The sequence below is a fragment of the Hylaeus volcanicus genome, chromosome 9, assembly GCF_026283585.1.
Source record: "Hylaeus volcanicus isolate JK05 chromosome 9, UHH_iyHylVolc1.0_haploid, whole genome shotgun sequence".
Taxonomy (NCBI): domain Eukaryota; kingdom Metazoa; phylum Arthropoda; class Insecta; order Hymenoptera; family Colletidae; genus Hylaeus; species Hylaeus volcanicus.
In genome coordinates this window covers 2,647,480-2,672,341 of record NC_071984.1, presented here as the reverse complement: position 1 = coordinate 2,672,341, position 24,862 = coordinate 2,647,480, and the positions used below count along the sequence as shown (strand labels likewise).

At 40.3% G+C, this 24,862-nt stretch overlaps 3 protein-coding genes across 7 annotated transcripts in view; 2 read left to right on the top strand and 1 right to left on the bottom strand.

Moving 5' to 3' along the window:
- LOC128881984 (glycerol-3-phosphate dehydrogenase, mitochondrial) overlaps nucleotides 1-11,335 on the bottom strand; it is a 17,183-nt gene extending 5,848 nt beyond the window's left edge. For 2 of the 3 annotated variants that reach the window (XM_054133492.1, XM_054133490.1), the window contains exons 1-7: nucleotides 11,194-11,335; nucleotides 4,019-4,148; nucleotides 1,391-1,541; nucleotides 1,087-1,309; nucleotides 851-1,014; nucleotides 645-757; nucleotides 359-552 (exon numbers count right to left, since the gene is read on the bottom strand). In XM_054133492.1, the coding sequence (XP_053989467.1) occupies nucleotides 359-552; nucleotides 645-757; nucleotides 851-1,014; nucleotides 1,087-1,309; nucleotides 1,391-1,541; nucleotides 4,019-4,105 (932 nt within the window). In that variant the 5' untranslated portion in view covers nucleotides 4,106-4,148; nucleotides 11,194-11,335. Of the gene's footprint in view, nucleotides 1-358; nucleotides 553-644; nucleotides 758-850; nucleotides 1,015-1,086; nucleotides 1,310-1,390; nucleotides 1,542-4,018; nucleotides 4,149-5,039; nucleotides 5,059-11,193 lie in introns of those variants that run through there. The other variant, XM_054133491.1, reaches the window with a different exon arrangement.
- A 10-nt stretch (nucleotides 11,336-11,345) lies between these two features.
- LOC128881985 (polyadenylate-binding protein-interacting protein 1) lies at nucleotides 11,346-18,728 on the top strand. 3 transcript variants are annotated; one of them, XM_054133495.1, is made up of 9 exons: nucleotides 11,346-11,481; nucleotides 13,203-13,349; nucleotides 14,284-14,405; nucleotides 14,487-14,759; nucleotides 14,846-15,040; nucleotides 15,604-15,713; nucleotides 15,798-16,026; nucleotides 16,480-16,805; nucleotides 18,099-18,728. In XM_054133495.1, the coding sequence occupies exons 2-9, from the start codon at nucleotides 13,208-13,210 to the stop codon at nucleotides 18,226-18,228; spliced, it is 1,527 nt and encodes a 508-aa protein (XP_053989470.1). In that variant the 5' UTR covers nucleotides 11,346-11,481; nucleotides 13,203-13,207; the 3' UTR covers nucleotides 18,229-18,728. The 3 variants fall into 3 exon arrangements, with proteins under 3 accessions (XP_053989470.1, XP_053989469.1, XP_053989471.1); XM_054133494.1 differs by lacking the exon at nucleotides 11,346-11,481 and adding an exon at nucleotides 12,475-12,526; XM_054133496.1 differs by lacking the exon at nucleotides 11,346-11,481 and adding an exon at nucleotides 12,600-12,738.
- Nucleotides 18,729-18,893: 165 nt separating this feature from the next.
- Nucleotides 18,894-24,126, top strand: LOC128881987 (neurogenic locus notch homolog protein 1-like). The gene is made up of 8 exons (XM_054133498.1): nucleotides 18,894-19,136; nucleotides 20,310-20,577; nucleotides 21,248-21,360; nucleotides 21,607-21,744; nucleotides 21,829-22,002; nucleotides 22,130-22,383; nucleotides 22,855-23,077; nucleotides 23,450-24,126. The coding sequence occupies exons 3-8, from the start codon at nucleotides 21,261-21,263 to the stop codon at nucleotides 23,818-23,820; spliced, it is 1,260 nt and encodes a 419-aa protein (XP_053989473.1). The 5' UTR covers nucleotides 18,894-19,136; nucleotides 20,310-20,577; nucleotides 21,248-21,260; the 3' UTR covers nucleotides 23,821-24,126.
- Nucleotides 24,127-24,862: the final 736 nt, after the last annotated feature.

Sequence of the window (24,862 nt, the reverse complement as noted above, 5' to 3'; positions counted from 1 at the left end):
TAAAATAAATACACGAGGTTTTATTTTGAATTGATTCTTGTACGAATACTTATTACTAGACTGCGGGTCTGCAAAATAAAATCTTTGTAAACGTACCTACAAAAACTGAACCCAAATAGGGATTTATTTTACTCTGCAAGTATTATAATATGAAACTTTACTTTCAGTATTTTTTATATTACTGGCTGCTGTGCCCATTTTATATGTTCTTGCACGTTCAGATTTTCTATAAATCTGAAAATCTAAGTTCCACTCCCATTTAGATACCAATAAATTCTCTGCTTATGTTTACTAATATTCTAGCAACGATTATCACAGAACAAACAATTTCTTCAGCTGTATCATTAAGATCATTCACCTGTAGTAGCCTGGAAGTACGATGTGTACGCCAGAGGAAGGGCAACAAATCTCTTTGACCATATGGTCGTCCATTTTTCTAATGTGATCCGTGAAGGGTCCCGTCGCGTTGATAATCGCTTTAGCTTTAACGTCCCACTCCTCCCCAGTGAGTTCGTCTCTCACACGCGCGCCGGTAAGCACTCGGTTACCATCCTTGGTGCATTAAGAGTTTTATTCTGATAAGAGATTCCGCTCTAGCGTACTTTTTATCTCTACGAGTAGCAAGACAATATCAATGCAAGTACCTTGTCGAGGCCTTTCAAGAGATTAACGACTGTCACGTGATTTACGACTGTTGCACCGTGTCGCGAGGCAGTCAGAGCGACTGCCAAATTCATCCTGGCATCGTCTTGTTGACCTATTACACGAGAAGAACGCGCCGTTACGAATGTACTCGATACACTTAAACGAAGGGAATGTTCATAACAGACGAGACGGGTCCAGAACGTACCATCGTAGTAAACAATAGCTCCTGTGAGTTTGTCTCCTTTAAGCATAGGGAACAACTCCAAAGCGTCGGATTTGCTGAGGAAGTAGGACGACTTCACTGTCTTGCTTCCAGCTACCAGGTCGTACATCTTTATACCGAACCAGTAATAAGGTATTTGCCACCACCTGTTAAAGATACGCCAATTTCAATCAATTATACAATCGCTTTAAGTATTGACAACTGCGTTATCAACGTACGTGTACACGGGTAACATGATAGGCAGAGGATGAGCCAAGTGAGGCGCGCTTTGCAACATCGAAGCCCTTTCGTGCAGCGCTTCCTTCACCATTTTATATTGCTCGATGTCCACTTGCATTATGGCCTTTTGTAAATAACGCACCCCTCCGTGAATCAGTTTCGTACTTCTAGAAGACGTGCCGGACGCGAAGTCGTCCCCCTCGATTAAAGCAGTTCTCAGACCTACGAATAAAGATTCAAGTAGGATTTTCAAATATTCAGTGCCGAGTTGTTCTACTTTTTCATTTGCAAGTAGCTAAGTACCTCTCGTGCAGGCGTCCAACGCACATCCAGCCCCTGTCGCACCGCCACCAACAATAAGGACATCGTATTCATCTTGAGTCTTCAACGTCTTCACTTGGTCCTCCCTCGTCGGCAAGGGCCTCTTCTTTTGAACGGACTTGTCCGCGTAAACCTGCAAAAATGGATGCTGTGGTAATTTTTCTGCCATTGGAACATTTATTAAGCCTTGTATGTGTAAATAAAAAGACATTCAGAAATGTTTATATTCGTTAAATCAATTTAAAAAATATATAAGCTTATAGAGGATGATTAAAGAAAACTTTTTTGTGTTTACAAGTTATTCACAGGACCTTCAGTTTTGAAAATAAAAATTGAAAAGTTAGGAGTTTGTTGGAAAAATTAAATTTCAGGAAAGAGGTCTGCGTTAGGTCTGGGCTAGGTCTGTTCATCTTTGTTAAATCAATTTAAACAAAACATAAGCTTATAAAGGATGTTTAAATGGAACTTTTTTATATTTACAAGTTATTAACAGGACCTTTAGTTTTGAAAATAAAAATTGAAAAGTTAGGAGTTTGTTGGAAAAATTAAATTTCAGGAAAGAGGTCTGCGTTAGGTCTGGGCTAGGTCTGTTCATCTTTGTTAAATCAATTTGAAAAAAATATAAGCTTATAAAGGATGTTTAAACGGAACTTTTTTATATTTACAAGTTATTCACAGGACCTTTAGTTTTAAAAATAAAAATTGAAAAGTTAAAAGTTTGTTGTTGAACAAAAATTGAATTACAGGAAAAAGGTTTCCGAGGTTTTCAATTTTTATCTCTGAAACTAAACGTCCTATGAATAAACTGTAAATATAAAAAAGTTTCGTCTCATCATTCCCTCTAAGCTGGTATTTTTTTTAAATTCACACCTCTATACACTCTTAGGATTCCCAGCAAAAGTCGTCCCGCAAAGAGTTAATTCATGCATCATTAAAGGATTTTTGTATTCTTGTAATTGCGAATAAAAAGAAATTCATTCTTCGAGAGCAACTTGAGTGACACAGAAGGGAGTCTCTGTGTCTTTATTACTGCAGATTGAGAACGATTCGTTATCTGCAGCCGTGTATGGTCGCGTTGGACCGCAATACAATTATCACCGCATACCACTTTGTATCAGCAACTCTAGTGTTGGATAATCAACCTTAGTCATTCGACAATGGAATCAATTGATCTCGTGACGCCCAGATAAACTGATTTTCAAAACTCGATTATACTTTCGTGGTATTCACGTGACTCTGGCCATTGCGTAATCGTTCAGTAGGTCTTTGTTATAAATAGATTGCCAATGTCAAATGTAAAAAGTTGTATACAACTCTTTTTCCCTTGCTGATCTCATGAAACCCTAAAGGAAATGTATAGAAAGTTTTTCTCTACGTTATGTAATATTAATTACATAGCACTAATGAAAGCGTGCCGCGTGAATGGTATAATTAATAAAAGTAAGTAACCGTGAAAGGATGCAGGCTCTCGAAGCACGTCTACGCCCCTAGGTTTCAGAATAATTGTATCGCGTTCGAAATAGTCTGGCCTGGGGCCTGGCACAGACCTTCTCACCAGTGAAATTTCGGTTACCACGCGACTGCTGGCTGAACGCGAAACACAGTGCAACCTTGACTGGCCGCATAGATTACGTTCAGTAATAGCTGCTCGTCTCGCGACTAACCAGTTATACTCGAATTCAAGGAAACCATTCAACCGGTGGTATTATCTCTGCAAAGATTGACAAGATACTCATTCAGATACGGAGCGTAGAGTTTCGAGTACATTTGTAAAATTATTTACGTTGAAAAGAATTCAAAGATTTATCTCGATTGCAATATAAACATTCCGAATAAATGATACAGAATATTTATCCGAGGCTCTTATCCGATGTATCGTAGAATGTAGTTAACTAGTACAGTATTATTATACGTAATATAATAAAAATTAAAGCTTCCTCTCCCCCTGTACATGGGCACAAATTACGAATGTAGAATTAGAACAAATTAAAATTGTTATTCGTGTGGGTTTACTGCATGATATCGTACGCTTTCCATCTTAATAATATTGTTCCTTACTATTAGTCCTTATCAATTGTTCAAACAGCATCAAACTGCACGTGTAAATAATCTCTTGGAACAATCTGGAATGTTTGAGGAGATAAGTTTTGCATGCAAGTCAAGCGTTTGCTCTGGGTTTAGTCTCGTGCTTGAATGAGGCTCGATGCTAATTCGTACTTGGCATCACATTCGTAAATATATGTGCGCAAGTATTCATTTGTCAACAAGCTTGTATATCTCCACGAATAAACGAGTATTCAAATGAACCTATAGGTCTTAGATTTCAGGCTTTTGCTAATATTTCGTGCGATATTCGTAACTTTCGGGTTTGAGACCAATTTGTTGCCAACATTTCGCAGACGTAGCAGTCGGTATGATCGGGACTAGATAGCTCCGATACTCAAACTATGGGTTAATATACTCGGAGGGCTATACTAATTCGTGCTTGATACCTGTTCGATAAATAAATTTGTTAACAGGCTTGTATATTTCCTATACATAAAGGAGCATTTAAATGCCTTAAGTAAACCCTTTAACGACTCGTCGTTCCAGTAACAGTAACGTACTTACTGTATTATCGGACAGCAAGAGATAAGAGGTGAGTGCACTAGCACCTATGGCACTGGCGCCACCCACCAGCAGCTTCAACGATGCCATTTTACGTCACTTAAGGCCGAGACGACAATCTTCCAAGAAAGATCTGGAATTATGATAAATGTTTACATATACATAATCAAGCATAACTAATTTCTGCCATGGAAAATATTAACCATTCAAACTCTCTCTTTCCATGGTTTCTTGTTTCCATGACCAATATTTATGGGAAAGCTTCATTTTAATCAACGGGGAAGCCTAATATTGCCTAATAGTTTCTAATTAGAGAGATATAATTTATAGGTTAGATTCTACCGCAGGTAGAAAGAGAAAGGATAAACACCGGGAAACTGTCCTTGTCTACCAGCGCATGCGCGCACGCACGCGCGGCTTTTGAACATCTTAAAGTTGACTTTTTATTTAATTAAATTCACCGAGTTTTCGATTAGTTTCTCGTAACATTTCTACTACTAGTGTCGTATAATATGTAAATTGTATAATTGTGTAGTATTATAGCTTTATAAATTCGTAATACACGAAGTTAATTGAACAGCCAAACGAATGTAACGCGCATGCGTCAGTAGACAGAAACGGACGACGCACAGACGGTTTCTGTCTCTGTCTGTGTCTAAGCGCGCGATTTCGCGCGTCTTTTGAATAGCTTAACGTTAAATTCTCTTATTCGATTACTTTCTTACGATATTTCATTTCTTTTCTGTATTTTAAATATTTATTTATCTATGCTTCCGCCAGGGGTGGAACTGGAAGCATTGAAGACTGGGGGCTGAGAATAAATTGCAATGGTCGAATTAAAAAGATATCGAAATGTGACTAATAGAATTTCTTTATAAAGAATTTAACACGCAACACGACATGACTATAAAACAAATTAATTCCGAGCTTTCGAATACTACAACGAATAAATCATCCACGGAGTTAATTCGACATTTTACGAGCCCGGCGGTTACGTAAACAGAATAATTTCGGGAAATAATACCGATTAAGAGTCGACGAGATACGAGCTACCTGATGTCACTCGTGAGAGATAACATAGAACTGGCCGATTAATCGTACGCCTGGTCTATTTAATGAATCACCGCGCGCGATATTTGGCAACGTGTCAACAGGTGCAGCGTGGTAAACGTTGGTCACGAGGAAACGTGGTCCAATATGGAAGAAAGAGGCATTGGGATAGTTCGTTGGCTTCGGGTTGACGCGAGAAACCGATCGTATTGGCAGAGATCCTGGAACGCCGGTTACATCAACGACTTTCGTTTGTATGCTGTACGCACGTGACGGATCATTACTTCTCGTATACGTTCGCGTCATGTGTTATTAAGATGCGTCATACGAGAGGCGTGCGTACCCAATTCACGATAGCGATGACGTAACGCGCCACGCAGAGGCGTAACTTTGGCGGGCTCTAAGCCCCCCCCCCCTCTCCCCCGCCCCATTGCGCATGCGTCTCTCACGGAACACACGCATGCAGGATGTCCCAAAAATGTTGTAACACCTTGAAAGAGGTGGTTCGGGGGGTGATTTAAAACAACTTTTTCCTTAGTGAAAATGTTGTGCGGAGTTTCGTTAAGGAGATATTAACGGAAAACACTGACCAATTAGAATGCGAAGCGGCCGCGCTCCCCGACCAATCAGAACGCGAGTTGCCGGTGGTGTGGCCGCGGTAGCGTAGGCTACGCGCTAGGTGGTAGCGCTTCCCGACCAATCAGAGCGCGAGTTTCCCTATATACAATAAATACAGGGTGTCCCAAAAATATTAGAAGTCCTTGAAAAGGGTGATTCGGGAGGTGATTTGAAACAACTTTTTCCTTAGCGAAAATCTTGTGCGGGGTTTCGTTAAGGAAATATTAAGCGAAAACCCCGACCAATCAGAGCGCGAGAATGCCGGTTGAGCGTAGGCTACGCGCTAGGCGGCCGCGCTCATACGCTACCGCGGGCGCTCTATCGGCATACTCGTGCTCTGATTGGTCGGGGAGCGCGGCCGCCTCGCATTCTGATTGGTCAGTGTTTTCCGTTAATATCTTCTCAACGAAACACCACACATTTTCGTTAAGGAAAAAGTTGTTTCAAATCACCTCCCGAACCACCTTCTTCTAGGACCTCCAACATTTTTGAAACACCCTGTATACGCATATATTTGAAAAAAATTGCATTTTCTAATATCGATATCAGTATCATTGTAGTACACGGAGTGAAATATTTGTGGTTCGTTCGGGAATCATTGACGACTTCGTTGTGCAAACTATCCATTTTTGTGGTGGAAATGTCCCACTGTTAGAAAGAGAAGGGAGACCATTGCATTCTATCTGTCTCTGTCTATCGACGCATGCGCAGTATTCATTGGTTGTTTTGTGGTGGAAATGTCCCACTGTTAGAAAGAGAAGGGAGACCATTGCATTCTATCTGTCACTGTCTATCGACGCATGCGCAGTATTCATTGGTTGTTAACTCTACACGTAATATTACGCATTCATACAATCTACGTAATGTGTAAGACTAGTAACGAGAAAATATTACGAGGAAATAATTGAAAGAGTGAGTTTAACGTTAAATTTAAGAATTAACGAAAGGTATTCGAAAGACGCGCGGACCTACGCGCGCTGGTAAACAAGGACGGACAGTCCCCCGCGGTTTCTTTTCTCTTTCTAGCCGTGGCGCGGCCCCAGTGCCGTCTCAACGTCTGGAGCACCCCGGGGCCTAATTGTTGCTAATTTAATCTAATTAATTTCTGTAACGTACACCATACATTTGGATCGGCATAGGTCACTGAAATTCGCTTTCTAGACTATGCCGACGTTCTGTAAAATTCTCGGTGATGAAATTTCTTTTTTTCTTATTCTGTCGAAATTTGTCTAAAAACACCTCACGGAGGAATGTTAGGCTGGATCAATATATAATAATGCAGAAAATAAATTGTTGATAAGAGCGGGGCCCGCAGTGCTGTTGATACAGCCCTGTCTGGCTAGATCAATACATAATAATGCAGAAAATAAATTGTTGATAAGAGAGGGGCCCGCAGTGCTGTTAATACAGCCCTGTCTGGCCTTACTATCTATAAAATCTGATAACATTCCGCGCTAAAAATCATAATCCCCCCCGTACGAAGTCCGCGTAATACGACTTAAAAATAGAGTAGAAAGACGGATACGTTCGAAACATGATCGAGGTAAAAAAAAAAAAACTTCCTACTCACGGTTAATAAACGCGCGACAATGACTATAGCCACGCATGAGTAGCCGCTACCGAATTATCGGCGAAGAACGTACGTGATTGATAACAGACGCGTTAAATAAAGATTGCGTAACGCGATACACGTAGAGCTAATGAAATCAATGCTCGCCTTGATGAAATACCAATGTCAAGATTACTGGCTACGGAAGATTACAACCAATCGACTGGATTATACCAGATTTTCTATAGCGGATTTTTTTTTCGGGGCAAAAATTTCTTATCTAGGTAAAAAACACGGAACTAGCGAAAGATAAACAATCGTTCGCTGAGGATTATTCCGTGTTTGTTCGAACTCGTGAACCATTAGTTCCACGAAAATTTCGCAACTTTCGTTTGTCCAAAGATTTTCCTAAATGAAAATAATGTATATTATGATTAAAAAAAAAAAAAGAAAAAAAACGTAATATATCGCGATGTAGTAATTAGATCGTTCTGTCACGATGATTAGCACATATTCGACTTCAGCTATCGCGAAAGCTATCACGCAACCTATGTGGTCACTTTAAATCATTCAAAAACATCTTACAAAATCTCGTCGTTGAAAATGACGATTTGTAAACGGTAATTGCGTCCAATCTTATGAGAAATAAGAAATTTCTATCCGTGTAACTTTATATGTATATGTATATGTAGTTTGTGGTATGGGAAGAAATGATTCATGCAACTCAATTAGAAATATCAATCTTATGTGTGTACATACGTTCTGAGGACAACCAAACTTCAACCTCTTCGTAGACGGAGGCAATTAAATAATTGCTATTTTCACGAGTTTTGAAAAGAAAAATTGAAAAGTTAAGAGTTCGTTGGAAAAATTAAATTTCAGGAAAGAGGTCTGGGTTAGGTCTGAGTTAGGTCTGTTCATCTTCGTTAAATCGACTTGAAAAAAATATAAGCTTATAGAGGACGATTAAACGAAACTTTTTTTATATATATAGTTTATTCATAGGACCCTTAGTTTTGAAAATAAAAAATTGAAAAGTTAGAAGTTTGTTGCTGAACAAAAATTGAATTTCAGGAAAATTTTAGACCAAACTTGAAAATCATGAGTATGACTCGTAATGAAAATTTTTTACTATGTCCTAATGGATCTCTCTAATATACATAATATCTCTAGATATCTCCCTAGATATCTCTAGACTCTGATATCTCCAGACCTAATAATCTCTATGCTCTTGAAAAACGAAATTTCTATCTAGATAAAAGTAACGAATAATAGGTGAACTGATTGTTTATTGTTGGGTAGAAATTAAGATGTAGAAATTAGGATTTGAAAATTGTATCATGATGTGTATTAATCCAGTAAGATTTTTGTATCTCTAATTACAGCTTCGCGCGCGAACGTTTGTGTTACAGGTGGACGCAGGGCCGGCGCAAGGCAGTTTCAACGGGTTCGCCGGAACCCTGGCCTCGAAAATTACGCAATTAAAAGGCACCGGTTTTCATTAATTTTTTACACAATGATGATACCATTAACAGATGCAAGACATTTGTTTAGTAGCGATGCTTCAGTTTAAAAGAGCGACAAAAATCATCAAAGTATTATTATTTAATTTTCATCTTATACAAAATATGTAATAGCATTTGTAAATAAATAACTCCTCGTAAAATTTAGGAAATTAATTTTAGACGTTAGGGAATAATTTGAGGATTTGATTATTAGTCGACCGAAGAATTTTATGCATTTTGTAATTTTTTTACATTATTGTATAAATATATATACTATATACTATATTGTATAATATATATAATATATATATTATAGTATAGTATAGTGTAAATACAATATGTGCAATTATAATGTACATACAGGGTGTTCCAAACATGTTGGAGATCCTTGAATAGGGTGGTTCGGGGAGTGATTTGAAACAATTTTTTCCTTAGAGAAAATGTTGTCCGAGGCTTCGTTGAGAAAGTATTAAGGAAAAACATTGACCAATCAGAGCGCGAGGATGCCGGTGGGAGCGCCCGCGGTAGCGTAGGCTACGCGCTAGGTGGTAGCACTTCCCGACCAATCAGAGCGCGAGTTCCTCTATATATAATAAATACAGGGTGTCCCAAAAATATTAGAAGTCCTTGAAAAGGGCGATTCGGGAGGTGATTTGAAACAACTTTTTCCTTACCGAAAATCTTGTCCGAAGGTTTGTTAAGGAGATATAAACAGAAAACCCCGATCAAACAGAGCGCGAGTATACTGTATACGCGCGCTGTGATTGGTCGCTTCACCGGCATACTCGCGCTCTGATTGGTCAGTGTTTTCCGTTAATATCTCCTCAATGAAGTCTCGGACAATATTTTCGCTAAGGAAAAAGTTGTTTTAAATCACCTCCACTCTGTATGTACAGGGTGTCCCAAAAATGTTGTAACACCTTGAAGGGGGTGGTTCGGGGGGTGATTTGAAACAACTTTTTCCTTAGCGAAAATGTTGTCCGAGGCTTCGTTGAGGAGATATTAACGGAAAACACTGACCAATCAGAGCGCGAGAATGCCGTTGGAGCGACTAGGCGGCCGCGCTAATACGCTACCGCGGCCGCTCCACCGGAATCCTCGCGCTCTGATTGGTCAGTGTTTTCCGTTAATATCTCCTCAACGAAGCCTCGGACAACATTTTCGCTAAGGAAAAAGTTGTTTCAAATCACCTCCTAAACCACCCTGTTCAAGGACCTCCAACATTTTTGGGACACCCTGTATGTACATTATAATTGCACATTATGTACATCTTAAGTATGCACCAATGTCATCGTACGACAAAAGTGCACAAAAATTTTCGTTTCGATTACACAATCCCCCGCCTCCGCCACCTCACCGTTGCCCGTTTGCCAGATTCTCGCACAATCCATAAATTTACCATAAATATTTCAAGTACACCACGCTTTTTCAACCGCCTATTAATAGTACAGTTCGCAACCCCAGCGAAACGATATTTAAATGACCGGCGATAACGTATAAATACGCGCTGACATAATTGGAGGAGAAAAAAATTGCAAATTAAGTATGCAACTGTTGCATATCCACAGACCCGATATTACAAACCACGATAGAAATATTACGAACGTACATTAGAGTCTCGGATTCGATATTTGTGCGATTCTCAAAGTAAAGGGTTAAAACGTCGAGATATTTCAGCCGTGCGCGGGCGCTATCGAGGTGTCGAAAAAAATAATTCATATTATGCCTAGCTCGAGACCTTGACAGCCCCCCGAAGCACGTGGGATTACGTAAATTGACACTCGTGTAACCAGCCAGTTCCAGTATTCTCCCATTTCTTCCGCGAGCATTTCTCGTCTACCGTCGGAGGCGCAAAAAAAATTCATGAATTCTCCGAATCGCGGTACAACAAACGCTCGTCGTACTTTCGCGAATAAAAAAAAAAAAAGAAAGAAAAAAAAAAGACCCCCGTTCACGCGAGATTTACCCCGGACACCTTGAAATACGCTCATATTGCGATAACGCAAAAATCGAAAACGATGTCGCAAAGGCTACGGTTCTAAAATAGCAATGAATCCCGTGCCAAATGCCTACGAATGTCACCTGTACTGGACGCGTTCTCATTATGCGTTACAGATATACATACATCTTAATTCGCGGGGTACCAGCCAGAGAGCAAGCCAACGGGCTCGATAATAAATAAAAAAAAAAAAAAAAAGAAGAAGAAGAAAAGAAGAAGATCTGTAAACAATCGTTATTTCTCGAGAGACTAACCTTCCGGAACCACCCCCGCTAGGGGTTAGGTTATGAAAATATTTTCAAGGCGACACGTTCGGACCGCGTTAGTGCTAGCGATACCGCTAAACGATAGCGAGGAGTCTCAAGGTTGATTAACATTAGTGGAATCGTCGCCTAGCCCAGGGGAACAATCGAACGTCTCGATTCCTTCTATCGATAGAAAATAAAGTGCTACTCACTGGAAGCGAAGTTCACAGCCGATTCCCCCGTGACTCTCGTGGACACGCACAGCGATGACGAGTGCGATCTGCGGAGCTAACAGTCAATGGTGCACATATTCGTCGAGAACGCCGGCACGCATTTCACTGATTCGCGCGAGTGGACAGAACGTAGTGGAACCAGTGGAACGATTAGACAACAGGAGCTAATAAGATATCGCGGCGACACCTCCTTCGAAGCCTGACTCCGCCAGAGGGCGAACGAACGCTACAGTGGATTCGCGTTCCCGTCTACTTTACCGACAAACGGTAAATTCGCGCGCACAGAACGTAATATAACGTAATGACGTAATATAACGACGAAATATAACGATACGCAAATTTCTTATAGGGAGGGAGATGTTTGAATGGTTTTCGACAGTTTGTAACCCAAATGGTTTCTTTTCTATGTTTTCTTTGTAGAAAAAGGTGAATTTCAGAGGTTCTATTACACGAATGTGGGCAGGGCCGGTTTTAGCAATATCGGCGCCCCGGGCAAGGTTATCTCGGCGCCCCTTCAGAGGTATATACAGGGCGTCCCAACAATGTTGGAGGTCCTTGGAAGAGGTGGTTCGGGCAGTGATGGGCAAAACCCTAGGCTTCGAATAAATCTGAAGTTTGCCGATATGTTTGTCTCGTTTCCTTCTTTGGAAAATTTTCAAAAGAGGAAACGATACAAATCATCAGCAAACTTCAGATTTATTCGAAGTCTAGAGTTTTGCCCATCTCTGGGTTCGGGAGGTGATTTGAAACAACTTTTTCCTTAGCGAAAATGTTGTACGAGGCGTCGTTGAGGAGATATTAAGCGTAAACCCCGACCAATCAGAGTGCGCGGCGGTCGAGCTCCCGACCAATCAGAGCGCGAGTATGCCAATGGAGCGCCCGCGGTAGCATAGGGTATACGTGCTAGACGGCCGGGCTCTACCGGCATACTCGCGCTCTGATTGGCCGGGAATCGCAGCCGCCTCACGCTCTGATTGGTCGAGATTTTCCGTTAATATCTCTTCAACGAAGCTTTGGACAACATTTTCGCCAAGGAAAAAGTTGTTTCAAATCACCTCCCGAACCAACCCTTTCAAGCTATTACAACATTTTTGGGACACCTTGTATCGATATTTCGCAGGGTCACCGAACTGGGGTGCCCGTATTATACCCTAACGCCGGCCCTGAACGTTCTGTTTGGACTCTTGCCAAAATTGGCGGGAAAAAACATGGATGTACATGAACGATGACGCCTTATCATCTAATTATACGCTTTTGACTAAATTTTTCATAAAGATGAGGAAAATTCGTTCGAAACAAGACAACGCATCGAGTAATTTCATATCGCAATTAACATTCTAATCTACATACGTTCAACGCGCAACGAATCAAATCGATCTTCATCCTCCGAAACTTTTATCTAGATAAGAATTTCGGAGCATCTTCTTATCAACATTCACGGAATTCGCGCGTGTCGACCTCCATTTCCTGCGAGATATTTTCCCATTCGTAAAGAAGAAAAAAACTGCGAGAATAAATCACAACGTGAATATCTGAAATCGCTTTTCCCATATCGGCCATATTTGTCCAAAAATTAGTCTAAAAAAAAACGAACGGCAGTGACGATATACGCGATAGTATCACCGCCTCATATCGATTAATTATTCCGCCTCGAACCTCGAACGACATTCCTCGTCCGTTCTGTCAACCAACTTCTCGACTTTCAGCATCGATCGCAGTCGATCGGTGGCGAAACGCTTATTGTACGGAACGCGTAACAGTCGCAATTCCCCTTTGATATTCTGTTTACGAAGCAGCGCGCGTGTCCCGTCGCGTGTAACGGACCTAACGGGTTAGCCATCGGGTGTTTTCGAACTTATGTCGCTGATATATGCGCCATCGGGAACCGTTCGTCTCGTGATCGCTCGCGGGTGACAGTTCCGCGCCGGTACATCGTTTCGGTTAACCTAGACAGATACTACCAGTCGAGCGTATTATTTCTTTCTTAGAGAGGATGGATTCCCTCGGGGGAGACGGAAGCGGCGACGGGGACGTGGAACGTCGCGGGGCGGGTCGAGGCAGAGGTCGTGGACCCTGGATTTCCACCACCCAGGAGCTGCCTCCGATGAGGAGGCCTCATCATTCTACGTCACCAGGTTCTTAACAATTCCTTTCCAATACTCTTCGATTCTCTGTTTGCGACAAGTCTTGTCTGGATCGTGGCCAGACTTCAAATTCTGCGCTGCGATGGACCGTTATTCAAATTGGGGGAGAATCGAGTTTATGGAGTTCACGAATTCCCTTAAGTAATACTCTTCGATCCTCAGTTTGCGACAAGTCTTGTCTGGATCGTGGCCAGACTTCAAATTCTGTGCTGCGATGGACCATACACTGGATCTTGATTGTACAAATTGGGGGACAATCGAGTTCACGAATTCCCTTAAGTAATACGTATAAATTAATACGATAAGTAGAGGTCTACTTCAGACATACCACACATTGATTTTTAAGCGTGCTATTAGTCTGACGCTGACTTTCGAAAGAGAAGACACAGGAGAACCTTGGTTATTCAAACAAAATGAGCATCAGATATACAAACTTGCAGCCAAGTGCATTATTTTCTAGCTCTCTGTATTGAAGTCTGGAATCCTCTAGTCTCTCCCATGGTTGATCCTAGTATTCTCTAGGCCCTCTATACCTGAGCTTAGAAGCTCCAAGTCCTTGTGTAGGTCAAGCTTAGGAGCCTTTAACTCCCCTATATCTCTGCTCAGTATTCTATAGCCCCCATAGTAGATGCCTAGTATCTTCTAAACCCCCATAGTTGATTCCTAGTGTCTTCTAGCCTCCTATCCCTGGAGTCCAGTATCCTCTAGCCCCCCATTTCCCAAGTCCTGTACCCTTGAGCCTCCCATTTCCTAATTCCTGTACCCTCAAGCCTTACATCTCCTAATTTCTGTACCCTCGAGCCTCCCATTTCCTAATTCCTGTACCCTCGAGTCCTCCATTTCCTAAGTCCTGTACCTTCTACCCTCCTGTTCCATGGTACTTTATATATCTATAAACATCTCTCACCTGTTTCATGTTTCACAGAGTCCAGAGACACAGAGCAAAGCAAATCGGACACATCCTACGATGATATCCTACAGACATCAAAGTTATCCGTAGATGCAGCTGAATTCATTCCAAAATCGTATCCTGTCAAACAGCCATCGGTGTGTATTTTCCACTCCTAAATGTATATTCCCTTCCGATTATACATATACTGAAATATCTTTAACATATCCAACGAACAGCATCAACCGCAGCAGCAATCATCCATCAGATACTCTCTGACGAAGCATTCGATCCAAGACAGACTAAAGTTGGCGCGGGAGATACCGCTCCGGACAGTAATGATGCAACGAGTACAAAATTCCGGGTGCAATTACGATGCACCCCAGCACTACCAACAAATAGAACAGGTTCAGTACGAGAATTTCTCGCACCATCAGCAAGAGCAACCCGCGAACGTTCACGATTACGGACACTTCGATGGAGGGTCGGGAGATTACAAAGACAAACATCAGGTGCATATATAAGAGAATATAAGAGAATATTGTTAAAGAATTCAAACTCGCGTTGTTTGCTATTTACTGTTACTTTGAAATTGCAGGACTCCAGCGGAGACGAAGATAGTTATTTAATCGAGCTCGCAAACACCACGCAGAACCTGATGAGCGTTATACACTCTTTGATATTAAATCCAGGCCGATTTACTTCTATCGTCCCGTCACTCATAGATAATCTTAAGCCATACTTACAATTTCCTAGTCACTTTCAAGAAATATTAAAAATTATTATTCAACAGGTATATACAACAGTATACACACAGCGAAGAGGTGCACCGATGACCACAGATCTCTTATAATTAATTTTAAATCGCCATTGACATTTACGTATACAAAACATAAATGTAACAGGCAGTTCCTAGCATCATTTAATGTAATATAAATAATTTTGTGATGTTTTGTAATGTAATTTTGCAATTTTAATTAATCTATGGTCATCGGTACAGTTATGTTCTTCGCTCTCTTTGATGTTTAACCCTTTGCACTCGAGGCATTTTTTTCTGGTATCTATCAGCAACTCGAGATGCTTTATTAGCATTCTATTACCACGAATACTAAGCTTAGATTGAAAATGAAACTTCGAAAATGTGATCTCTAATTTGAGAATTGTGAATCATTTTAGTGACACTTCGAGTTCCAAAGAAATTAAACTTAAACAAACATTATTGCTGGTTGATTTGCTGCGTGAAACTTAGTGGTGACCGACAGCCACTTCTTTCGAGTGCAAAGGGTTAATATTAATTCAAATTTAATATTAAAATTCCACAAGTTTCCATGCATTCACGTTCCGGAACACTTTCAGTCCATAAACGAGGGTAACTTCCGCTACAGTGGCGCTCGACTTTGCGCGTCTTTGGACACGAGCGCGTCACCCGCCGAGCAGACAACGTTTAGACAGATTTTATATATTTTGTAAGTGACCGAATACGATAAAATTACCGAACGCGTCGTCGGGTTTATTTAAGATCTTCAGCTTTCTAAACTCTAAGTCGCCAGGTGTAAAAACGAAACAGAGGGCCAGGCTTCCAACTGGAAGCAGAAGAACGATCATACAGAGGACGAGCAAAAGAAATGTCACGGATTGATATTATTCCTAGCTGAGCTGGTAACTCAAATGGAACACACGTCCGCTTTCGGTTTGGGGGACTTGCTGATTCAACTTATTATTATCACTTTGAAGAAGCCCGCGCCGAATTCCGTTAAGAACATTTGCCAGGCACTCAAGGTATAACAAATCCGCAGTCTATTTATCATACAATTACATCGTGGGTACACTTACAGTCTTGATAAAGAAATTAAATTAAACAATTCCTTTCATATGCAAATAATGACAAAATTATTTGCTAAAATCAGATATTTTCTTTCGACTCCTACTATACTTTTCAATTTTGTACTTTCGCCAGAGTTTATAGATCCATCGACATTGTAATCATACAATGAACAAGAAAATCTTTAGTTTTTCTTTAGTACAAATTTTATGTACTTCCACGTACAATTCTTTAGTAACAGAAAAAATAATTTCCCCATCGCCAGGCGTCTACTGAAAGACCCTGAAAGTTTCATCAAGATCCACTTTCATTTTAAGATTCATTTTAAAAGAATTCCTGAATAAATGGCTCGTTTTCAGCGTCCCTGAATCTTCCCTTTTTAAATTGAAATTTAACGCATGCCTGTACAGTTGGCAGGTCACACTTTGGAGAAGGACAAGGGAGGGAGTCACAAAGACATGGAGATCATGATGCGAACGCTGACAGAGCTGGTAACAGCGGGCAGAGTAGATTCGCACGTGGGACGTATGGTGAACAGCGTCCATGAATTGAGAAATGGGAACTGGGGGCAAATTTCCACCGCGGACACTTCCGTCGAATCTACGGAACACATAGATCCGAATCAAGCGGTAGACGAGCCTGTGTTTTACGGACCGGATGGCAAAGTGCTGACTGCGGAGGAGAATCAATTTTTAGAAGGCGTTGCATACGTTACAACGAACGTCGACAACCATGTGTACGTGTATTTAATTATTTAGGCGTCAGGAATGTATCGGTTTAAATATTAGCGGTATTTATTTATATTTCTACGGTCTAATGCAGAACGCGAGCATCGCGATGCTCCTTATTTTTGTTTTCTTTCTATTTTTATAAAATAGTTTGTAGTTCAACGCTAGTATTTCTTTGTACGTCTCCAGGAAGTTTATTGGAATCAATGTGATGGCCATTTCTTTGAGGCTTGCGTCATTGTCGAGAAACCTTCGTTAAAGACATTTATTTAAATTACAAGCAAGCCTGGCGTCAACAAAATATGCCTTCTGTTTATTTCTTTACGATTCTCACATTTAAGAATTACCTTTTGTTTTACAACTCTGATAAAAATTGATGCAACAATTTGAAATTTGCCAGAGTGGTCATTTATAATAATAGGAAGTCTTCAAAATTTCTAATTTTTATCTTAATTATTTCCTTGCACAGTCCAGTGAATACGAAGCTACTTTCCCTACTTAAAATATTTTTGCAACGCTATCTTAAATGTTTTAAATATTGAAAACAATCCATGTATTTTCCATTTAAACTTTCGAAGGGCTCGTGTTAATGTTAAAGTTAATAGCTTAAATTTTGCAGGAATATTTTGCAGGATTATTTTCTTATGAGTTGTGCAAGCTATTTAGAGGTTACGTAACAGATTTTAGAAATAAGGACCACCCTAAATTGCCTACGAATCAAAGACCGTAGCCAGATAAGGAGTGACAATTTGTCCTAGCATAAATGATATTTCTTTTTTTAATCATACAGTCAGTGTGATAAGTATTCGTACAGGAATCAATTCAAAAAAGCACTTCATACATTTATTTTATTAATAAATTCTAGGGGAAGAGATAATTAACCAACATTCCTACATATTTTTAGAGTAGAATTTGCATAAATTAAAGTTTATAAATTTTAAGTTCAGTCACCACTAGGTTTCCTTTAGGTTTCATTTCTTTGGAATTCAAAGTGTCAATAAAATAATTGTCGAAGGGGTAAGGGTGACCTAATTTTCAAATCTCAAATTAGAAATCTCATCTTCGAAGTATGCTAAACCTAAGCTTAACATTTCTGGGAATAGAATGCTAAGAAAGCATCTCGAATTGCTGGTAGATACCAGTAAAAAAGGGTTAAAAAAGTATATAGACTGATCTCAGTTCTAATTTTTGCATTTTTGGACTCCGAACAACCACAAAATGCATAAAAATTTCCTGTCGACAGCGAACAGAAAAGAAGAATGAAATAGAATTTTTATTATCTTCTTTCATCTCTGTTACAGAATATTAGAACATAGTTTCGAGGACGAAAGTAAATGGCTATCGGAGGACGACGACGACATAGACGCGGCGTACGAAGAATTTTTGAAAGAGATTCCGAATCAGCCCAAGAAGCAGCAGGCGCGGGAATAATCGTAACGGCTGCCCTTCATCGTCATCGTAATCGCGTAAAATGCTCAAGATCAGTAACATTCTCATAGTTGGAAGCTATGAGCGTATCCGCTAAAATTTCCGTTCTGAATGTCGATAATGCGCACGAACTATAGACAACCGCAAAATCAAACCCGTGCGACGGGACAATTTATTTCAACCACATGTTTATATGAGTGACCTTAGTAAAATTATCTCGGGCTCGAGAGACCTCTGTTTTATCAGTTGTACTATAAAACGAAAAAGGAATCCTTTGAGAAATTCTTAGCGTAACAGAATTAATCTTTGTTTTCGTTTCTTTGTTTTTTCTACAGTGTAACGATCTTTTTTTATTCGCAATAACTTTTTTACAATTAGACACGAGCGTTTCGGGGAACGTGCCCGTTCCTAGGACGAAACGATATGAATTTGTCATACGATACGAAATTTACTAATAAGTTATTTAAATTATTATAATAAACCATCAGAATGAATTAGGTGAATGTCGCTGTTATTATTCTCGCGAATCCGCTACGCGCATCGAGTCTAACGTCTCTTTCTTGCAGGTGGTGTAATTCTATTTGTATCGTAAATGTATTACGAACATTTGTTTTGTACGTTGCAGTTGTGTAAACGTAAAGCAAGTTGCCGATCGTTACGGCACCGCGACTATTTCGTCGATGATCGCGTCGATCGTTTCGTCGAGAGATCCATTTTTGGTGCGAAAGGGTTCGCGGAACGATTGTCTGTTGCGGTAAACGCGGAGCTGCAGCCGCGACTACTTTTTAGTCGCTGTGTTTTGTCTGTGCAACAACGTTTTAGAAGCTCGCGTGCGTCACAATCATTTCGATGGAATTTTAGTCGACGGTATTCTTTGGGTCCCGCTTAATATTCATGAAGTCGTGCATAGGGTGAGTCACCTAAGATTTGTACAATATACATGAGATCTTGTAGGATCTTATAATGGCTTCGTTATTTTTAGTTACATGAAAAGAATCTACGGGACAAAGTTGCGCTGTTTGAAGGAGTGTATTTAATGGTGGGAACCATTTCTTTTCTCAAGGTCACTTTAAAGAAATTTCTAGGTCATTGACATTTTTTTTAAAGGGAACGGAGTATTTTTATTGATGCAATATTGTAGCCGATGAAAAGATACATTCAAGGATGTATAATATGGGAGGAGTTGTTTTAGTTACAAAGCTCGTTGATCTTGTAAAGATAACTTCTCTCAAGGTCACAGGAAGGTCAACATATTTACATGTTCGAGGCTATCTTTTTATCAGCTACAAGATTACAATATTGAAAATACCCAATTCCATTTGAAGAAAATATTGGTGATCTTAAAATCTCAGAAAATATGATCCGGAGATAATTGTTTCATCTATCACAATATGCTTCCCTTCGAATCAATTTCCTCTGGAGGCAACTCTTCTTCGTATCATGGACTCTGAACAGCTCAACATGCATAAAAATTTCCTGTCAACAGCTCCCTTTCGAAACAACTCCTCTTCGTATCATGGACTCTGAACAGCTCAAAATGCATAAAAATTTCCTGTCGACAGCTCCCTTTCGAAACAACTCCTCTTCGTATCATGGACTCTGAACAGCTCAAAATGCATAAAAGTATCCTGTCGATAGCTCCCTTTCGAACAATTTCCTCTGGAGGCAGATCTTCTTCTTATCATCCTTAAGCTACAATACAAGCTCCCGCAGCTTTGGACCAAAATGTGATGTTTACATTTGTCAACACAGCACGGGCCAGACACGTGGTAATCACTCTTGGCCCACATATCCTACCACGAGTCTCGCACGAGATTAAAAACAATTCTTAAGCGACTCACCTTGTACATTTACAATCCATGCATTATTAAAGTTTCTTTCTATTTAGAAAGATTAATAAGAAGGTATATTTCAGAGGTATTATTTTATTAATAATCATGTAATCCAAGAATGAATCCGAGAAATATAAAAAGAAAAAGTTAATTTAAATGAACGAGGAAAGGAGTTTAATTATGGGACGAAAATGTTTCTCGCTCGTCTCCAGTGTCGACTGGAATACATTAACCTTGATTCATGCGTTGTAGAACGGACTGGAAACCGTTCTCGTAGCAGATTTTTTCCACGTTCGAGGATACGTAGTTTCCTGGTGTCATTCAAGTCGACGCCGGCAAGTGTAAGCGTAGGCGAGGTCCATCCAAGGATCGTCAGGGGCACGCGTAGGCAAAATCCGAGGTGGGACTGAAGGTCGACGAAGGTGGGGTCTTCCTTGTATTCCGAGTCGAGCCATTGTATCATCTCAAACCTGTTAATCTGCTCGGTCCAGTCGTGGAACGCGGACACGCTCCAGCAGAGGTAAAAGATCTCCTTCCATTCATTTTTTAATACCATCGACGCTCCATCTATATCTACATTAACTAACCCTCTGACGATTTTTGCTGAAAATTCCATGGGGCGTAGAGTTGTGAATTTAAAAAAAAATATCAGCTTACAGGGAGTGATATAACGGAACTTTTTTGTATTTACAGTTTGTTTATAGGACGTTCAGTTTCATAGATAAAAATTCAAAACTTGGAAGACCTTTTTCCTCCGGAAACAATTAAATTTGGAATGGTGGAAATGGAAGCATCGTTAGTTGACAATTACTTATTTGATGAAAGTTGAAAAAAATATCACCTTATAGGGTATAATAACACGAAACTTTTTTGTATTTACAGTTTGTTTATAGGGCGTCTAGTTTCATAGATAAAAATTCAAAACTTAGACCTTTTTCAAAAATTCAATTTTTGCAACGAACTTCTAACTTTTCAATTTTTATTTTCGAAACTACATATCCTATGAGTAAACCGTATAAATAAAAAAGTGTCGTCTCATCATCCCCTATGTGCTGATATTTTTTAAAAATTGATTCTTCCTTCGCAGTCAAAGGGTTAACAATGTTAACATCTATTTGTTCAACGAATCGAATAATACAAGATAAACGATCAGAAGTAGCAAGATTACAAATGACAGATTGTTCTTGCAGATCACAAGGAAACATGGACCATTCGCAGGCAGCAGTTCTGCTTCTCCTTTTGTCGCTTGGGTTGGCCAATGGTGGATACTATCGTCCAAGGATCTTAACATCTGGGAATGTTGGTACGCCATTGAATATTTTTGTTCGCTGACCATGGTAGACAGTCTCTAGATTAAATATCTTCTATATAATTTAACTGCATCACTGCATTCCCTTAATTAGTTTCGGAAATAAACATTGAAAAGTTAGAAGTTCGTTGGAAAGATTGAATTTCAGGTCTTCCAAGTTTTTAATGTTTATCTCTGAAACTAAACGTCGTATGAACAAACTGTAAATATAAAAAAGGTTCTTTTAAACATCGTTTCCAGTTGCTAGAAGTGGTTGCGACTCGTACACCTGTGGAGTGAACGCGAGATGTACTATCAGCGAAGGCAGGCCGGTCTGTTCCTGCATGAACCTGCACATGGGCGATCCTCTCTCGCGCTGCGTCCGAGTCGAATGCCAAAGTGAGCACTAGTGAGCACACAAACGCACAAACGCGTCTCTGATAACATCGGTGAAAGCTCGAAGACACCCTGCTTAATTTTCAGTAAACGACGACTGCAGCAACAGCATGGTCTGCACGAACAACAGATGCATAAACCCTTGCGACGGGTTGTGCGGCGTGAACGCGATATGCGAGACCAGAAACCACGTCCCAACTTGTTATTGCCCGCCTGCGTACACGGGAGATCCCTTCACTTCCTGCCGTGTAGCTGATCCTCGTACGTAACGTTAACACGCGTACTTTATACTTTATGATTGGTATGAAGGATTGTTTCATGATACTAGAAACTAAGATGTTTGTAAAGTCTGCGAGAGTAGGCCATTGAAGTTCGGTATTCCTCGCAGAAGCCGCCTGCAAGCCGAATCCCTGCGGGCTGAATACCAAGTGCGAGGTGGTGAACGAGATAACAGTCTGCAGCTGTTTGCCAGGATACTTAGGATCGCCAGCGATCGGATGCCGCCACGAGTGCGAGAGCGACCACGAATGCTCTACTCACCTCGCGTGCTCAGCTTCCTTCAGGTGCGAGAGCCCGTGCAAATGCGGCGCCAACGCGGAGTGCAAGGTTCTCAATCATCAAGCTGTTTGTACCTGTCCAAAGGTGAGTTGGTACCCAAGGTAGACAAGACAAGACAGTGTAGGCAAGACAAGACAATATAGACAAGGGAGCGTAGACAAGACAAGACAATATAGACAAGGGAGCGTAGGCAAGACAAGACAATATAGACAAGGCAGTGTAGTCAAGGCCGCATAGGAAAGATAAGACAATATAGACAAGGCAGCATAGGCAAGAACAAGACAATCTAGACAAGGCAGCGTAGCCAAGAAAAGACAATATAGTCAAGGCAGCGTAGGCAAGACAAGACAGCATTGACAAGGCAGCGTAGGCAAAACAAGACAATCTAGACAAGCCAGCATAGGCAAGGAAATATAACCTAGAGAAGACAATCTAGACAACAGAAGGCACTCTAAACAATGCAACCTAGGCAACTTAGACAGTCCAGTGAAGCACACAAGAATAAATGGAACGGAGGAACTCTACAATAATCTAATGTCTGCGCACATATTGCAGAATTGGTTGGGGAATCCTTTCGTGTCCTGCCGGCCGGAGTGCACGGCTCACTCGGACTGTCCAGGGAACAAGCCCGCGTGCATCTACCAGAAATGCACGAACCCTTGCGAGGGAGTGTGCGGCGTGAACGCGGACTGCAACCTGCGAGGCATCACTCCAGTCTGTAGCTGTCCGAGACACATGACTGGGAATCCATTTGTCAGTTGTAGACTCTTCGAAGCGCGTAAGTAGCTGGAATTTATGGAGACAAGATTCTCTGACCCTGTCATCTTCGTCAGGTATCCAAATCATGTCCACGATTACTTAATTTTCTTTACATACTTGAACAGCGTAGAACAATTGTACAATTCTAAACTCAAAAACTGACTGCTCGTTGACTAACTGTATATACATAGAAGCAATTATTATAAGTTATAATATATAAATATAATACATAATATAAAATAGTTAAAATATAAGTTATAATAATTATAATTGATAACAACGGACTCCTTATCCTTAGATGGAAACTTTGCATAGTTTCACTCTTGTCTCTTCCCTGTTTTCTTCAGTAGTAGTCGTACAGAAGCTAATTAAATTGATTAACTATCCCCAGGGGACCTGTGCGAGCCTAATCCATGCGGAGTGAACGCGATCTGCACTCCAGGCCACGACAACACGGGAAAGGAGAGGCCCGTGTGCACGTGTCCTACTGGTTACATAGGGAACGCGTTGGCCAGCTGCCAGCGAGGAGAATGCTTCACGGACAGCGAGTGTCCCGATAGCAAAGCGTGCATAGACTTCACCTGCCAGAACCCGTGCACTGGGAAAGAGTGCGGACCGACCGCGATGTGCACTCCGCGACGACATATAGCGGTGTGCACTTGCCCGGATGGCACGCGAGGAGATGCACTCTACAGCTGCAACTTGGTCGACAGCAGATCCTTCTACGGCTATGGTCGCCATTACCGATATCGTTATTACTAGTTGATATACTAGTTGATTTCATCTGGCCGGATTGGCCTGAAGGTGTAACGAGGATGATTATCTTAACAGAATTTGTATATAATTGAACAAATACATATTTATCTGACCTTGAGGCATTCGAAGGGTCACATCTTTCATCGAGTTTGCGATACTGGCGAATAAGTGATTTTATTCTTGTATGGTTTAATTAATGCTTTAGGATAGAGAAGAAAATTCAATATGTGTATCGAAAGGTGTAAACGTTCTATGTCTCCGAGAAATATTCGTTTCTCAAAGAAATACATTTGACAATAATTTAATATCTCATCGAGATGTACAATTTTTGTTTTAAAATATTTCTTCGAAGGATCACCTTTTTCTCTTATCTTTAGGAATTTTTTTCTCCTAAACAGTAGAAATTACGTTTACATGTTATTTCATGTGCTTCATATTGTGCATAATGCTTCATATTGAACGAGGAAGTGGGAAATAATTTTTATAGAAAATTTTAGATCTTGATTAAAATGGATTGGGCACCCCCTTGAGAATTCTCGATAAAATAATTTTCCCATTTTTTTTTTAAATTGGGGTTTCATTTTAGAGGTAAACTTACTATATATATTTTTCGTAGGTTTCCTGCATGAGATCTACAAGGAAAGAAACTTTCAATTCTAAATGTTCATTATTAAGAGAGCTAGGAATTTTTGAAAATTATGCAATATTTTACATATGCTTCCGTCAGAATTAATTAACTGTTAAAAGGTTTATTATCTTTGCTTGCTTCGTACAACGATCTAATTAAATATTACAAATATAGGTCGTGAATCTGGCGCGACCAAGTATGATAAGAGAGTATGCTACATTTTGACAGAGAAAGCGAAAAATAATTTTTATAGACTTGACCAAAATCGACCTAACCTCTTAGCGAATTCTTTAATAGATCTTTCTTTCATTTTTAAAAAATCGTGACTTCACTTTAGAGAAAAACTTTCTATATGTTTTTCGTAGAGTTGAGTGAGATTTACAACGAAAAAAAGTTTGAATCCAAAATGTTCATTATTAA

Coding starts and splice junctions, on each gene's coding strand:
- LOC128881985 (XM_054133494.1), top strand. CDS start 12,490: ATGAGGAAAATTCGTTCGAAACAAGACAACGCATCGA. Junction 15,041..15,603: donor TAAAAATTATTATTCAACAG/GTATATACAACA, acceptor GAACACTTTCAG/TCCATAAACGAGGGTAACTT. Junction 16,806..18,098: donor ACGAACGTCGACAACCATGT/GTACGTGTATTT, acceptor TCTCTGTTACAG/AATATTAGAACATAGTTTCG.
- LOC128881987 (XM_054133498.1), top strand. CDS start 21,261: ATGGACCATTCGCAGGCAGCAGTTCTGCTTCTCCTTTTGTCGCTTGGG. Junction 22,003..22,129: donor CTGCCGTGTAGCTGATCCTC/GTACGTAACGTT, acceptor TATTCCTCGCAG/AAGCCGCCTGCAAGCCGAAT. Junction 22,384..22,854: donor CTGTTTGTACCTGTCCAAAG/GTGAGTTGGTAC, acceptor CACATATTGCAG/AATTGGTTGGGGAATCCTTT.